The sequence below is a fragment of the Electrophorus electricus genome, chromosome 14 (assembly GCF_041902795.1).
Source record: "Electrophorus electricus isolate QZ-2024a chromosome 14, ASM4190279v1, whole genome shotgun sequence".
Classification (NCBI taxonomy): Eukaryota; Metazoa; Chordata; class Actinopteri; order Gymnotiformes; family Gymnotidae; genus Electrophorus; species Electrophorus electricus.
Window position 1 is genome coordinate 23,217,683 of NC_137510.1, and position 15,200 is coordinate 23,232,882.

Genomic DNA, 15,200 nt, shown 5'->3' on the forward strand with positions numbered 1-15,200 from the left:
ATGCAATAAGCCGCTTCTGTTTCACTTATTGCTACTACTTTGCTTCACCCTCGCCTCTCGCTCCCTCTGTGCTGCGAGCATCACAATAAGGCACCTTGAACTGCATTTAATGTATGAAAGGTGCTATATAAAAAGGTTGATTATTATAATTAACATAAATATAACATGTAGAGCAATTTGTTTTAAACGTAAAGGTCCAGCACCAAGAAATCTATTTGGATAATGTTTTGACCAGAAAACCTTTGAAGATATATAGCAGATAGAGAGACAAATCTTTAATTGAATTTTTTCAGCATCCTTTAATCAAACAAAGCTAGTGTAACAGATACATATATAGCATTACATATATAAATTGCATTTTAACCCTGTTTATATAACTATTTTAAAAACATCTCCTAATGTAAATCGAATAATGATCCCCACTCTTGAATTGTTTGAAACATAATGCTATATATTTATATAATGATCATTACTGTTCTATCTGACTCTGACTTGTATTTGAGAAAACTGTCTACATTTTTTATTTGTGTAAATGACTCCATTATGACCAAAATTTGGTAAAAAGCCTTATAACTTCAAGGTCTCATAAAATGAAAAATCAATATTTAACTCCTGAACTGATATCTAGGTATGTTTAGCTTGGCATTACACAGGAAATGCCAGAGTGTCTACTATTGCTTACGGGAAACTCAGCAAATTGTTTCCTGTGCCACTCCCAGTCATTGCTCAGAAAGACTCTGAGAAAGTCACTGCTCAGAAAACGAGAGGTGAGGGTGGGTGTAGACAGGAACCCAAAAATTTGGGTTTGGTGAACTGGTTAATAGTTGTGATATGACATAGTGACCAAACATGTTGATCTCAGTAAACAAACTCAACAATATACAATACAATAATATAATAAATATACTTTGGTACAGGCACATATTCAGAAGTAAAAGTTGTTTCATACTGCTGAGAGGTTTTTCATCCCATGCTACAATAGCTCGCTCCTGAGGAGCTCAAACAAATTAAATAAGATTAAACAAACTTCAAAGATTCTGTATATTGGCTTCCAACAAATGTGACCAAATGTGGACCTTTCATCAGTGTTGCAAAAAGATGGTTTGGAAAATTTACAAGCACATAGAGAAGTATTGGCAGTATATGGAGGTCATGCTGAACACTAAAGAATTTTACAAGAGCTAGCTGACAGCAGGCTAGTTGCACCAGAGGCAGTAAATAATCTAATGGAACACAGTTGTTATTTGCTGCCTTGATGTATCTCAGCTTCCCTCCAACATTCTGTTCCACTTTTTGGAATACTTTCACACAGTCACGATTTTGCGAACACCCCCCTCTTCCTCTTCAACTAGTTCGACTTTTCCTTCATCTCTCACTCTCCTCGTCATCTCTCTTTTTCTCATTAGGCAACGGAACCCAACAACCCCGGCAACAATGCTGGAGCTGGCAACAAGAACCACTGAGCCCAGAACCAGCAGGTGGGACGTATTGCCCTTCTTTAACTCAGAGTACTCCCATAGGCCTACTGACACCATGCTCAGGCCAATAAGAGTGCCCCAGATCCCAAAGGCCAGCATGCAGGAGCCCCAGGACAGTTCTGTGCCTCCTGTTACAATAGTGACCCCTGCAACAGAGACAATCTTGCTCTGGATAGTGACAGTTTCAGACTTGGGGTCATAGATCACTGCAGGGGTTTCAGAGTCAGGCAGGACAGAGGGGTTGAGGATTGTTTCCATGATGAGTACAGTTCACACCCACAGTGTCCCAAAAGCCTCCTTAGCTGATTGTGCCAAAGCTGACTAACTTGGTTATGTGGCCTCAACAATGCTACAACAGTAACCAGTACCTTTGTTGTTGTTAAGGTATGATCAAAAACATCTTCTTTGGTTTGTTACTGATGAGATGCTTTGATGGTGAATTGCTGGGTTATCGCAGGGAGTTGTCAGTCCTGGTAGATTTCAGTGCAACTTGTCACAGATTGTAAGAACCAGTTCTACATTACAAGCTTCAGGCATCTTTCATCTCTTTCTTGAAACTGCTCTGTCAGACCTTTTCTCCTGTGACGTATTTTTCTGTTCTTCCCTCTGCTCTAGGACTGGACGAAGTTGGAAAGTTTTGTGAGGAAATGTTAGTGCCATAAAGATTTAAACAAAGAAACATAATTAATATCAAATAGGTTGGACTCATATTGTTAAAAACAGTTAAAAATGAAACCTTAATTAGTTTTGGATACATACAGACTGAACTCAGTCCTTTGTAAATGTAAATTCACATTAACATGTAAATGAACACCAACAGTGGAAAGAGAAGAAACGGAAAAGATTCATGCTCCTCTCACCTTTAAGCCTATTTGCAAAGTCTCAGCCAGCCAGCCACACACTTGGAAGAGGCTTGGAAGTCTTTTGTTCCACCACCATTGAACAGAGAAATGCTGTCATACTATGGCCTGTGTGTCTGAGCAATCTAGACAACGAAAGCACTAAAGCACTACAATAGACTAAAGAAGTGCTTCCACAGTGCAGAAGGGAGAACTCTGTTGCGGTGACTCTAACACTGTCTTAGTGAAAAGATGTATACAAAAATGGCTAAAAAATGTTTGAGAATGCAATATGTCTAATTATCGTAAATAACGATTGAACTTGGAGGAAAAAAAAGTATAAAAAAGACAGAAAACGATTATTTCTTTGGAGTCGACCACCCTGTGAGGGGAGGATGCACAGAATGAAGTAGGAGGGTCTACTGCTAGGGCCTTTTATTTAGCACGTCATCAGCTCCACTTGCTGCTGTACCACTGTGCAGGGCTAGCTGTTGTTATTATTTTCCTTATCATTTGTTTGTTCCCACTGCCCTTTGTGTTCTGAAGGAAAGCCCTGTCCGTCATTAAGCATCATTATGAGCCATTATCTCCTATTTATGTAAGACCCACTCCCTTCCTCTGCTCCCTCCATCCCTCTCCCTTGCTCGGGCTCTGTTTGGGTTTTCAGTGGAAGCATTGTTTTCTGGGGAGAAAGCAATGCTTTTTTTTCCTTTAAAACAAATTTCCCCCTCCAGCCTGCACTGTTGGTCTTTCTCTTGTGTCTTTATCCTGTCTTTATCCTGTTCAATAGTCTTACAAAGACAAATAGGCAAATGAAAATAGAATAAAGTACTTTATTATTATTAAAAAATATTATCCTAAAGTGCTTCATGCTTATCTACCCCCCTCGCCAAAAAAAAGAATACTGCAACAAAAAAATAAAATAAAATAAAAAATTCTTAATCACTGTATTTTTTTAAATTTCCTTTTATATTCCTATATATACTTTCAGAGCCTCAACACCTCACTATTGTGCTAAGCTTATGACACAAGCTTTCAGGGTGAATTAAATGAAGCCCCAGCAAACACTTCAGCCTACAGTAAAACATTTTTTAATGGCACTGCAAAAAAGTTATTCCGAGACCATTATTTAAGGCTGGCAATCTTAAGTATATTTTATCAGCGTGTAAGGTTAGTTTGTCGCATAGTTGTTCAGAGACATAAGCAAGTGCTTAGAAGTTTAGCATTTGATAGTAGGCTAAAGATCTTAGCGCGGTTGCCAACTGGTATAACAAGGTGACGTTTCTAATCGGGGGTATTTCTAATTAAGCGTACGAGAAGGGGATCATGTTGGAGAACGAGCGCTGGCTTTAAATATTGGTAGATGGGGTGAAGCTTGCTTGTGGACGTAGATTAAAAAACTCCAGGTCCCACCATATATTGCGTTAACAACACTGACATGGTGTTGTGTCCGAAAAAGAAACGGATGTTTTATTTCATAGGGCTTACAGTTCCTTTTGAGGATGCAGTGGGTGAAGCTTTTGAATGGCAAAGGCTGAAGTACTTGGAAGAGAGAGAACACGGCTGGCAGGCGCATATGAGACCTGTAGAGGTAGGTGTTAGGGGGTTGGTAGCACAGTCTAACACATCATTGCTTGTGTAGCTCGGCATTAGAAGCTGTGAAGAGTAACTGTGAAGGAGCTGTCGGAAGTAGCTAGAAGGTCTAGCCAGTGGTTGTGGCTAAGGAGAGCTCAATCTGGTTGTGTTAATGTCCCATAAAGGCGGAGTGGCAGAGGCCGTCATACCATGGTGTAAAGTGGCAGATCCAGATGGAGCCGGCATGGACGGTGCCAGCTAACAACTGAGCCCAGGATAGATTTGTGTTGGTGAATGCTCGTAGGTAATATCCATGTGGAACTGTCGACGCTGAGCAGACATAACGGTGCCAGTGGGACTGTGTACGGCTTTAGTATCTGGGAAGGCCATCATGGGTGTTAACCTGCGGGTGTGCTTGCTAGTTGTACAATGCTTACGAGGTGCGACTGTGTTTGCTAGTGGCATAATGTTTTAAGAGGTGCGGCTTGGTTTAGAGGAAGCTTGGAGCCCCCCCGGCTGAGGCTAGGACGCCAGACCTCACTATTGAGCCTCCTGGAGCCGTCGTTGGCTTCATTCAACGAAACACGGCCGAGGGGAGGGGCCTACCTGATGAACCCCGAGCACAGCCTGCGGTGTTGTGGTTGGCTGGAGTGAAGAGGATAGTCAGGTCTCTGTGTAAAGCTCTAATGGTGTTTTAATGGCTTTAAATATTCAACGTTTTATCCCGTGTATGTGTACAATTAACGCTATTACGAAAACGTCATTTTAATGTTATAACAAAACGTTAGTATATAAAGTTAATCCAAGAACGTTGTTGCAACGTTATTGCAAAAACGTTTGTATGACGTTAGCCCGAGAATGTGGTTTTAACATTAGTTCGAGGACATTGTTTTAATGTCATTGCGAAAACGTTATTTTAATGTTATTCCGAAAATGTTAATGCAAAATGTTGGTATAAAAATGGTGTAATGTTAGTCCAAGAATTATCATGTCTGAGAATGTTATTTTAATGTTATTCTAAGAGCGTTATGGCGGAAGTTTGACGACTAGAGCTTGAAAATTAAGTGGGTTTCATTAAGTGGGTTTCTGTGGGAGGATGGACGGATGAATGAAAGGACAGAAAGGCTGGATAGACAAGTGGCATCAGTATGAAATGCAGTTTGGTTCTTGAAAAAAATTACAACATACTCCTTTTTTTTATATGTGAACGAACTGCAACATCAATCAACTGACATTTATTGCACATGATGGGGGGGAACATGGGAATCTTTCTTGTACAGCAACAGAATAGAATTACATGTTTTGTTAGTAAATCTTGGAAAGAATACACAGGCTGTAACTCCACAAGAGGCCTCTAAGCTTGCCAGGCTGCTTTTAGATCATCCATTTTACACTGAGGCAGAACAATGACCCTGATTATTCTCCAGGGGGAGCCCTGATATAAGACATTAGAAGGAGAACTAACACATTCCTTAAATCTGTGCAAAAGACTCAGAATTAGCAAGTATTAGAAATGTAATTTGGAAGCATGCAGTTAAGAACTCCAGTTTAAAAAAAAAAACCTTTCTATCTTAGTAAGCTCACAGCAAAAGGAATCAAGTTAAAATAGGGAATGAGTTTCAGCCTTGGTCTGTAATATAAACATAGAGATAACATGTTATATCAGAAGAGTGTTTGATATGGCTGGAACTGAGATCACTTCTAAGTGGAAATTAACCAAATTTCATCATAGGGTTTAGTGCTTTGTAATTGAAACATTTAGCAAGTCAGTGATTCTTATCAACTCACATCAGTAGCGTAGCTGGCAGTTTTGCTAATCCGAAATATTGAAGAACAGACGTGAAGGAACAGTGGGCAGGAGAAGAGGAAAGAAGGAAGGGAGACAAACAAATGGCTTCCGGAGAACTACAGTAGCACAGATGGGCTTGAGGATCCCCCAGTGGCGTGCCACACTTCACGAGAGTCAGAAGAGCAGAGCAGCTCTAACCCATGTTAATGAGATCCTTAATTGAGTCAGTCAGCATCAACTCTGATTGCACACAGCATGTGATAGCATGGTTACCCTCACTCGCTGTTGAATGGAAATCTGGTCTTCCTAGAAGCCTAATGATGTTTTCATCAATGCTAAAGGGCACCTTAAACTAAAAGTGAGCTTTTTTGTGACAGAGAAATGGTACATGAGGTCATATTTTAAGCACCTGAAATCAGATCAGTTGTCTGGCAACTGCTTTCTGAGATTAACCCAGAAGCTCTAATGACCCACTAAGAGGCTGTGAATTCAGGATACACAGTTACCTGGATGTGCTGCTGGAGCAGGATGCTCTGCCGAACCACTTAACTTTTTATTATCTCACCATGGGACATCCATATCATTATATAAAGGAATCGCACAGTGACTGGTCGAGTGTGAGGCCTTAGCAAAGAAATGGCGTGCAGGATGGTTAAACCTTTCCATTCCTTCTCGCAGAAATACATGTCAGTGTACAGTATGAGCTCTGAAAACTGAAAGATGATGTCAGTCTAATTAACTATTACAGGCAACAGAAGAAAAAAAAAACGTATTAATTCATACTGGAAAATACACAGTTGCACTGCGTTGTTAATTTCTATTGCTAGGGACTAATGTATTTGCAAACATATGGACAGTTAATCCTGTACAAATGTTTGAAGTTCAGATTGATTATTTGTTTATATATGTCTAGTAATTGAAAATGTGACATTTGTACAAGATGTCATAAGTAAAAGAAACACAGGCAGAGTGAACCTGTCTTGAGACTCTTAACGCACACTGTTACGACTGATTAAAAAAAGTGGTTTTGGTCTCTAGATATGGTTTAAAATTGTTGATTGGCTACTTATAGAGGGAAAGCAAGGCCACAGATGTCCACTTAAGGTTCTATAGCTCAGTCAAATGAAATCCGCCTTACACAGAATTAAGCCTGCTGTCAAATGTAACCATTTAACCCCACACCCTCCCACCGCACACACCCAACATATGTCCCTTGCTTGCCTTTTGCCCTTCCTCATCATGAGGGCCGTTACCTCAGGGCAGCATGTTTATTCACACTCTCCGTTACATCTGACATCCCGCAAGCCCCACTTGAAACGGACCATCCGCTGACATTTCCATCCACTCTTTAGGAGCTCTAGGATTATTCGATTTCTGCTGAGCGGGAAAGGATAGAAAAAGCCACCCTGATCCTGTGCGAGAGCTAGGCCTCCGTTTCCTGTGAAAGTAAAAACCGAGCTCCCTCCAAAACTACCTGTGACCCCTCCCGTAGCCACCGGCCAGCAATGGGTAATGCCAAGAGCAGCGCCGTGTCCAAGGAGATCCTGGCGGACCTGAAGCTCAACACGCGGTTCTCTGAGAATGAGCTCTCACAGTGGTACGAGAACTTCCAAAAGCAGTGTCCCTCGGGACGCATCACGCCAGGGGAGTTTGAGAAGATCTATGACCGTTTCTTCCCCGACAGTGACCCAACCACGTATGCCAAGCATGTCTTCCGCTCGTTTGATGCCAATGACGACGGTTCTCTGGACTTCAGGGAGTACATCATCGCCCTGCACATGACGTCCGGTGGGAAGACTGAGAAGAAGCTGGAGTGGGCTTTCTCGCTCTTCGATGTCGACAAGAATGGCTACATCACCAAGTCGGAAGTTTCAGAAATCTGCCACGTAAGTTTTTACGAATATTCACTGGTGACGAGGTCATTTGATGCGTGTGAACCCTGTAAATCAATACTAATGCGCTGGCTAATGCCATCTTTCAGCCACAACACTCAGTGAATTCTCTGCCTACAAATAACCTGATGTTCTCTAATCAGAGAAGAAAGCCCTATAGACTTCTTTTGGAAGGGTAACACTGTTGAGACCTCTGAATAGTCTCATTGATGAATAGCACAGGTAGAATAAACATTTTAATAAAGCTAAAACTTGCACATAAAATCACACATCTCATGGATTTTCTCAGTTATTATGGTGAGAAATAGACCAAGCGTGTAAGGGTTGGAGGGTTTTTTAGGATAAATGGGATAGAATAAATAGGATAAATGGGTCCTACATTAAGAGAAATGGTGGGAACACTACCTAATAACACACCCCAAACCTGGAAAGTAAAAAATACATTGAATCTGGATGACGAAAGAAATAAAACTACTTGAAGAAAGTCATGAGAACATGTGCAACTGAATGGAGATGGGAGACAGAAATAGAAATGATGGGATTTAAAAACAAGTGAGTCAAATCTGATTTGGACTGCGATTTAACCTCAGCCCAAAATATCACATGTAAGAGGGATGAAGGAAAGTGAACAGGACATGATCCAAACATCAGACCATTGCAGACAGGTAAGCAACTCAATCTCCACCCAAACAACAGAATAACCATACAGCAAACCAAAAAAGGTGCTTGGGGCACTGATCTCGAAACGAGAAAAGCACTAGTCTCACAGAAACCCTGCACTGACAATCCCTGGACATTTGCAGGGAATATGCACTCTGTCATCAGAATCTGGAAGATTATTTGTCAGTTTTTACATGCATCTGCTGTGCGTTTAATGTTTGTCTTTGTAAGCAGAGCGGGTGGTTTTTCTGTATGTAGAAAGTTAAGGGCATTTATTGAACAGTGCAGTAACATAAGGCAGTGTTGATGTGTGACCAGAAGCTTTGACACCAGCTCTAATCTGTATCTGAGGCTTAAGTGAAGGTCTCTTGTCTATCTGGGCTGCTGTGGACTACATATAGATTTAGGAGTACTGGTCTGGGTTTCATTCCACAATTTGCACTCATCCTTTGAGACGCTTGATTATCTGCTCACAGTGTCACCTAATCCCACTAAGCATACATCCCCACTTTCATAAATCATTTTTCATTATGTGCATTAATTAATTTTGTAAGGTGGACTTGAACCCAGGTCAGCTAGATGATGACACCAACAGCCTACTGGGTGAGCAATCATGCGCTAATGATGGTGGGCCCATTTGCAGAACAGTTAGATCTTGGATCAGGTATAACAAAAGGAAAAAACTAAACACCACGTCGAGCGTGGAAAAAGGGAGAACAAAGGACGCCACGGGAAGAAATAGCAACCCCGGTGCACTGGGGAAAACCAAAATAAAACTTCCCAAACAAAACCAGAAAACAGGGAGGAACTTGAATGGCTAAGGGGAGCCTCGGGAGAGAGACAGACTCGAGAGGGAAAACTGGAGAGGGGAGGAGACGTATAAAAACATAGACACCCTCGCAGAGCAGAAGTGAGGTGTCACATGAGGGCTCACAGACCTCAATACCCAAAGTTACCAGCTAGGAGCTTGGCTCAGAACTTTGGCAAAGACCCAGCACTGAATGACCCGGTCACTGGACCTATATAGCTGTAGCCCAGCTGTTGGGTGTTAAGCCTGATTAGTGGTGTGGTTGACCCGAGGCCTCCCTCTGGTGGCCAGAGGGGGCCTCGGCCTGGTGCCAACCCTTACAATTTAATTAATATTTGTCAGACTTTTCTAAAGATGTCTAAAACCAAAAGATTTCAGTAATTAATTTACAGTTTAATGCATAGTGATTTCTGTTTTAAATATGAATATGGTTACCCCCAGGGCTTTATGCTTCATCTTATTGTTTAATTATGTAATTATCAAATAATAACAAACCTTTATGTCAAGCACCTTTGAGTATCTGATCTTTTAGCCTGTGAATAGTGGTTGTGAATATGTTCTTTTAATCCAGCCATTAATTAGCAGAAAACTAAAATGGCACAGTGCACGTGCGCGTGTGTGTGTGTGTGTGTGTGTGTGTGTGTGTGTGTGTGTGTGTGTGTGTGTGTGTGTGTGAGAGAGAGAGAGAGAGAGAGAGAGAATTAATACAACCGTACCTTACTGTTTAAATTTTAATTTTACATCTTTTTACATAATGGTACTGTTTATATTTTAGGTAATTATATGTAGTTGCAGAAGGGTAACCAGTGTTAAATAGCAATAAATACTGTTTGTGCTCATACTGTTTGTGCTCAAAGTTTACTGTAGCATGAGCATTTGAATGGAATAAGGTTAAGATCATCAATTAATTATTTACTTAACATATTAATTAAATACAAAATGTACTTTTTTGTAATGAGATTAGAATAATTGAAGTGAAAGATAGAGAGGTAGCAACCTTGAGCATTTCAATATATTTTGAATTGGAGTAAACCTGTTTGATTTTTACGATGACATCAGTGCCTTTTTTGTATACAGTTATCATTATCAGCCAACAGGGGATGACAAAACATTTCCACATACCTATTTAAGATCTCACTGTAACATTATCTTTTCTGATATCAGTTACATCTTCCTAAATGCTTTCCTTATTTTTCAGTTTTATTTATCACCATTCATTATAACCCTTCTTATTCCTGCTTATAAAAACAATTTAACAATTAAACACAGTTTTTAAACTTAAGCAATAATGGGTGTTGGTCAAGATCTAACTGAGATCTGTCAGCTTCACAGAGAGCCATTAATTTTGCATTTTACCAAAATCTCTTCTAAGAGAGGAATCTGAGAGGTGCTGTTAGCTCATGGGGATGCTAGCGTCCGAAAACTCTAGGCTGTTAGAAATCTAGCCTTAAAAATCCCACTGATCATCACAGTTTTCAGAAAAGTTAATGATTTCCCAACGCTGCTGTTTCTTCATCGCTGTCTCTTCTCTGTTCCTTGGTCAGGCCATCTTTAAGATGATCCCCAAGGAGGAACAGGAGAAGCTTCCAGCAGATGAGAATACTCCAGAAAAAAGAGCAGACAAACTGTGGTCTGTCTTCAACAAGAAGGACAATGGTGAGTGTTCATAGTGGGGTAGCTGATCACAATGTGAGAACGGCAAATACATTTGATCGCTCTGGAGAAGAGCATCAGCTAAATGCCATAAATGCATGGTTATTTATATACACATGGGCACACGCAGAAGCCTTTTGCATATGTTTTTTGCATATGATTCTTTGTCTCACACAGAGCGCTTGGCTGAAGGAGAGTTCATTCAAGGTGTGATGGAAAATGAAGATGCCCTGCACCTAATCCAGTACCAGCCTAGCCAATAGGCACCCACGCACACACAAAGCCAGACCCATCATAGTCCTCTTCACTTCCTGTTCCTCTGGGTTTTTTATGCTCTAGGGTTTGTCTCCAGGTATTTTGTAAATACGGCTGTGTACCAATTCCTTAATAGCAGCATCTGAGCTAGGTTGTGCGTTCAGTGACGTGAGACCACAGTGACACTAGCAGGGCAGTATGACTGGCCAGTCTTACTCGACACAGCAAAGCAGGAGACTTATTATGTATGTATTATGTCTGTTTATAATACACATTATCACTATGTTCAAATAGTTCAACTAACAAAGCTGTAATGTTTTATGTGGTTTCAGAAAACCAGTCATGAGTAGTTGATTGGCTTGTCGTTGTCTTTCTTCTATATAAAGTAACCGTTAAATCAACCATCTTGACTATCTGTTTTTTTTTGGGGGGGGGGGGGGCACGGGGTCGGGGGAGTATGTGGGGAGGCAGCTGATCACAGGTTTGTGCAAACAGCTTTTAGATTTTATGGTTGCCATCATTGTGTTATTTTGTGTAGGGGAAAGAAAAGGTGGAAGGAGAAACTGTGGAGTACATTTTTCTGAAAAACCTTTAAAGACAAGCATGAGCTACTGCAGCATGTCTGTATTTGAGGAGACGGTGTGACAATCATGAGCCTCAGTGTTCAGGTACAGTAGACAGGCTTTAACGAAATGACTAAGCAATGGTGATGCACTTATTCTTTGTCTGCAAGTTAATGTGAAAGTGGGTGTGAAAAGTGTTTGTCCTTTTGCTTTTTGGAGTGGGTGAAGTAGAAATGAATATCTATGCATGATAAGAATTTGAGGGTATTTACTGATTTTCACATCCCTCCCCTAACTTAGAACTATTGATATACACTTATATCTTAGCAACCTCTCAATATTTTCTTTTTTTCATTCCTTTCCTCTTCTCCTCCCTCAACACTCTTCCACTCTCTTTTCATTTCACTGTTTGCTCATTCACTTTCCAAACATTTTAAATAGCATGTTTTAATTCAAATTCTTTTAAACACTAATCCTACTGGGATAAGGGGAAAGGAAAGGACAACTAAGCACAGCTGGCAGGCTAATCGATTCCTTTGGGCAGGTGTCAGCTGTGTATTTATATTCAGTTTAGGATAGTGTTTTGTAGACAGCCTGTACTTCTATATTTACTGTATAGATTATCTTTAGTGGGTAATGAGTCAAAGAGAACTATTGGGTGTCACCTCTATGGTGTCAACACAGTGCCATTTATTCAAATCATGTTTGATGGAGTGATTCTTTGGTAAGAAGGGGGATGGAAGATGATGACAAAACAACAGACAACAGTAATTCTATGAAAATAACTTTGAATGCAGTCTTTAAAAAATGCTTCATGACTTTATGCAATCCACGTGTAATCCACTCATGTGTCTCATGGAATTTTATTCCAAAGACCTCTTGATCTTCAAAATCCATTGATCAAGTAATCTGCTTTCAGAAGTGTGGAAAATCAGCATTTCATGCCTTTCTCACACATTTCTCACACTCACATTGCCATATTGTCAAAACTTAACAGTAGAGAAACTCACAAGCAATCTCACCATTTTGTTTAAAGAGATGTCTTTTCCCTCTAATTTACTTTATCAAGGTGTCAGTTCCTTCTTGCTCGAAAGCCTTTTTTATTTAATTGATCTCCCTCTTGCAATCATCACACCTCTCCAGCCCACACCTTCCAACCAGAGTGTGGGCAGCTCCCCTTCTCCAGCTATGCTCCCATTTGCCACCCACGCGCTGCCAATCATCCTGACGGGACCCCGCATTAGGCCGCTGACACAGTAGAGCTCACCGGGGATGACCACCTCATCGTAAATTCTCATAAAACAAATGACGATAGAGGAAAATCTTAGCATCTTACCCAACAACTCAGTGCATATGGCAGCCAATCCACTGATTTTTAATGCATGCATTTATTTACGACATACATATTTATGACAAATATACACTGGTAAGCATACACTGAATGGCCACTTTATTAGATACATCCATCCCTGTAATAGTTTCCGCTAGATGTTGAAATGGTTCAGTAGGAATCTTGGCCCATGTAGACATGATAGCTTCTTGCAGTTACCGCGAAGTAGATGGAGGTAATGACATGCTCTGAACTGCCCTTTCTACTTTGCCCCAGAGATGCTGTATTGGATTAAAATCCGGAGATTGTGAAGGCCAGGGAAGCAAGGAATCTCACTGTCATGTTCCTGGAACCAAATCCAGGACTATATGGCCCTTGTGGCATGGTGCATTGTCCTGCTGAAAGTGTCCGTCTGCCTTAGCACAGACAGCCGCCGGGAAGGAATGAACATGGTCAGTTGGCCCTAGTGCACAAACGTCTATCCACAGGTATCAGAGAATGCATGGAGTGCCAAGCAAACATTCCCCAGACGTCACTCCACCTTCACCAGCATGAACTTACCTGTCAGGAAGGGTTCTAAGCAAGCACTAAGCATCTGGGCCTTTTCTGACTAATTTTCTTATGTTGGCAAATGGCTGCAGCAAATCAAAAACAAAAAGGTATGTTCAGTCAAACTAGAGAAGGCTAAACCTGTGTTTCAGGTTCCTTGTGGTAATGCTTTGCTTACTGCAGCATCTAAATGTAACATAGGAAATGTCATCAGGTAACATGAGAGGTGAATACAGGTAATACAGCTGTGTGTTTGGGGAGCGGGGGGGGGGGGGGACACGCACATGACGTCATGTATGCACCATGGCTTGTGTGTAAAGGGTTTTGATGCATTGATTTTGAACTATTCATGACCAAACACTTCTTGTGTTGCATTTGCACTGGCAAAATACTCAAATATATGATGAATAACAAATGAAGAAATAAACCACATGACCAGTCTCTGCAGTGGAATGAGCACAAGCCAAGCGAAACACAGCAGTGATTTAATAAAGATTCACACTATGACTGTCATATGTCCCCATCCTTCTCCGATCCTCTCCTCTCTGCCCAAATGCACCTCGCCTAGATAGAGCTCGCTGTTGTTTTTGCCACAGTTCTTCATTTTTATGGGCGAGAGGCAGAATGGTTTGACCATTTTGTGTGTCCCCTTGCACCAGTACAAGGTGCAGAGGATGAGCACAGAGAACCATGGCGAGGGAGGTCAGCGTGAGAGGCAACAGTGAGCAAGAGGTCACGCCTGCACTGTCTAGGTGGTGAGGTCGCAACAGCACTGTGAAAATACTGGTAGGAGGATGGTATGTGGAATAATTAAATCACTGGAATGAACTGGCAGACGAGGTAAAATTTTGTATATTTAAATGGTGAACACACACACACACACACACACACACACACACACACACACACACACACACTGAATAACATCATATTGAATAACAAAACCCACACTACCAAAAGAAACAACACAACCAGCTACACTTTACAGGACAAAAATAAAATACAATCCTACACTAACTCCCTGAATATAAACAGACAATAACCCCAAACAAACAGGCACCACTCCCTACAATCAGTAACTATACATAAACATACACAAAAGTCTTTCATCTATCACAGGGATCACAGTCATAAACAAAGCACAGGGAATGCTCACATAGATCTACACATACACAAGCACATGCTAACTAAGGATATCACAAGAGAAGGTAAGGTAAGCACAGCAAAGATTACAAACTCACAAATCACCACCAATTCAAGAATGAGCTTGGGCAAGCTGCTGTCATCCTCCTGCAGGGTCCTTATATAAGCCACGGCAATCACTCAAGGAAGCGCGAGGCCAGCAACAAGGTGCACAGACAGTCCCAAATCCTGAACTGGACCAGGAGTGCACTGCAGCAGTCCAGGAGTGTAACACTGTGATGATGTAATTCTTTTTTTTAACCACTTGTTGCAAAGCGAATCTGGATCTGGCTTTGGCTACCATTTTTTTCTATTTCAAACACATTTTGAATAAAAATTTTGCTTTTATTTTATTCTAGTTTGAATATAATTCATATTATGGACAATGCTGAATTCCATATAAATGCATATACATTAAAGAACTAGTTAAATTAATTTATTTATTCATTAACAATGATTATTAGCAGTTCCAATAAACTAAACTAAGGACTCTTGGACCAAATTTATTTATTGAAAATATAAATAAACATTACAATGTTCTTTCTTACTTGTAAACTCTTCAGTCACACACAAATAAGCCAAATAAACCATCCTGTTCACCCTCTTTCCTTGGACTCTCTTTTGGAA

General features: G+C 40.8%; 2 protein-coding genes across 5 annotated transcripts; one reads left to right on the forward strand and one right to left on the reverse strand.

The window, feature by feature from the left end:
- Positions 1 to 285: 285 nt before the first annotated feature.
- Positions 286 to 2,710, reverse strand: LOC145651189 (uncharacterized). Its single transcript, XM_081696531.1, has 2 exons — positions 2,339 to 2,710; positions 286 to 2,095 (listed from the first exon to the last, which is right to left on the reverse strand). Exon 2 carries the CDS (start codon positions 1,734 to 1,736, stop codon positions 1,305 to 1,307), a length of 432 nt encoding a protein of 143 aa, XP_081552657.1. The 5' UTR covers positions 1,737 to 2,095; positions 2,339 to 2,710; the 3' UTR covers positions 286 to 1,304.
- A 931-nt stretch (positions 2,711 to 3,641) lies between these two features.
- rcvrn2 (recoverin 2) lies at positions 3,642 to 11,344 on the forward strand. Of its 4 annotated transcripts, none has more exons than XM_081696921.1 (5): positions 3,642 to 7,278; positions 7,366 to 7,567; positions 8,164 to 8,238; positions 10,586 to 10,697; positions 10,872 to 11,344. In XM_081696921.1, the coding sequence occupies exons 1-5, from the start codon at positions 7,187 to 7,189 to the stop codon at positions 10,955 to 10,957; spliced, it is 567 nt and encodes a 188-aa protein (XP_081553047.1). In that variant the 5' UTR covers positions 3,642 to 7,186; the 3' UTR covers positions 10,958 to 11,344. The 4 variants fall into 4 exon arrangements, with proteins under 4 accessions (XP_081553047.1, XP_081553044.1, XP_081553045.1 ...); XM_081696918.1 differs by having other exon boundaries at positions 3,646 to 4,559; positions 7,034 to 7,567; XM_081696919.1 differs by having other exon boundaries at positions 3,646 to 3,908; positions 7,034 to 7,567.
- Positions 11,345 to 15,200: the final 3,856 nt, after the last annotated feature.

What these genes read in the sequence shown, in the direction of transcription:
- rcvrn2 (XM_081696918.1), top strand. Translation starts at nt 7,187, where the DNA reads ATGGGTAATGCCAAGAGCAGCGCCGTGTCCAAGGAGATCCTGGCGGAC. An exon ending in CATCAGACCATTGCAGACAG is followed by an intron (nt 8,239 to 10,585) that starts GTAAGCAACTCA and finishes TTCCTTGGTCAG; the next exon opens with GCCATCTTTAAGATGATCCC. An exon ending in CTTCAACAAGAAGGACAATG is followed by an intron (nt 10,698 to 10,871) that starts GTGAGTGTTCAT and finishes TGTCTCACACAG; the next exon opens with AGCGCTTGGCTGAAGGAGAG.
- LOC145651189 (XM_081696531.1), bottom strand. Translation starts at nt 1,736, where the DNA reads ATGGAAACAATCCTCAACCCCTCTGTCCTGCCTGACTCTGAAACCCCT.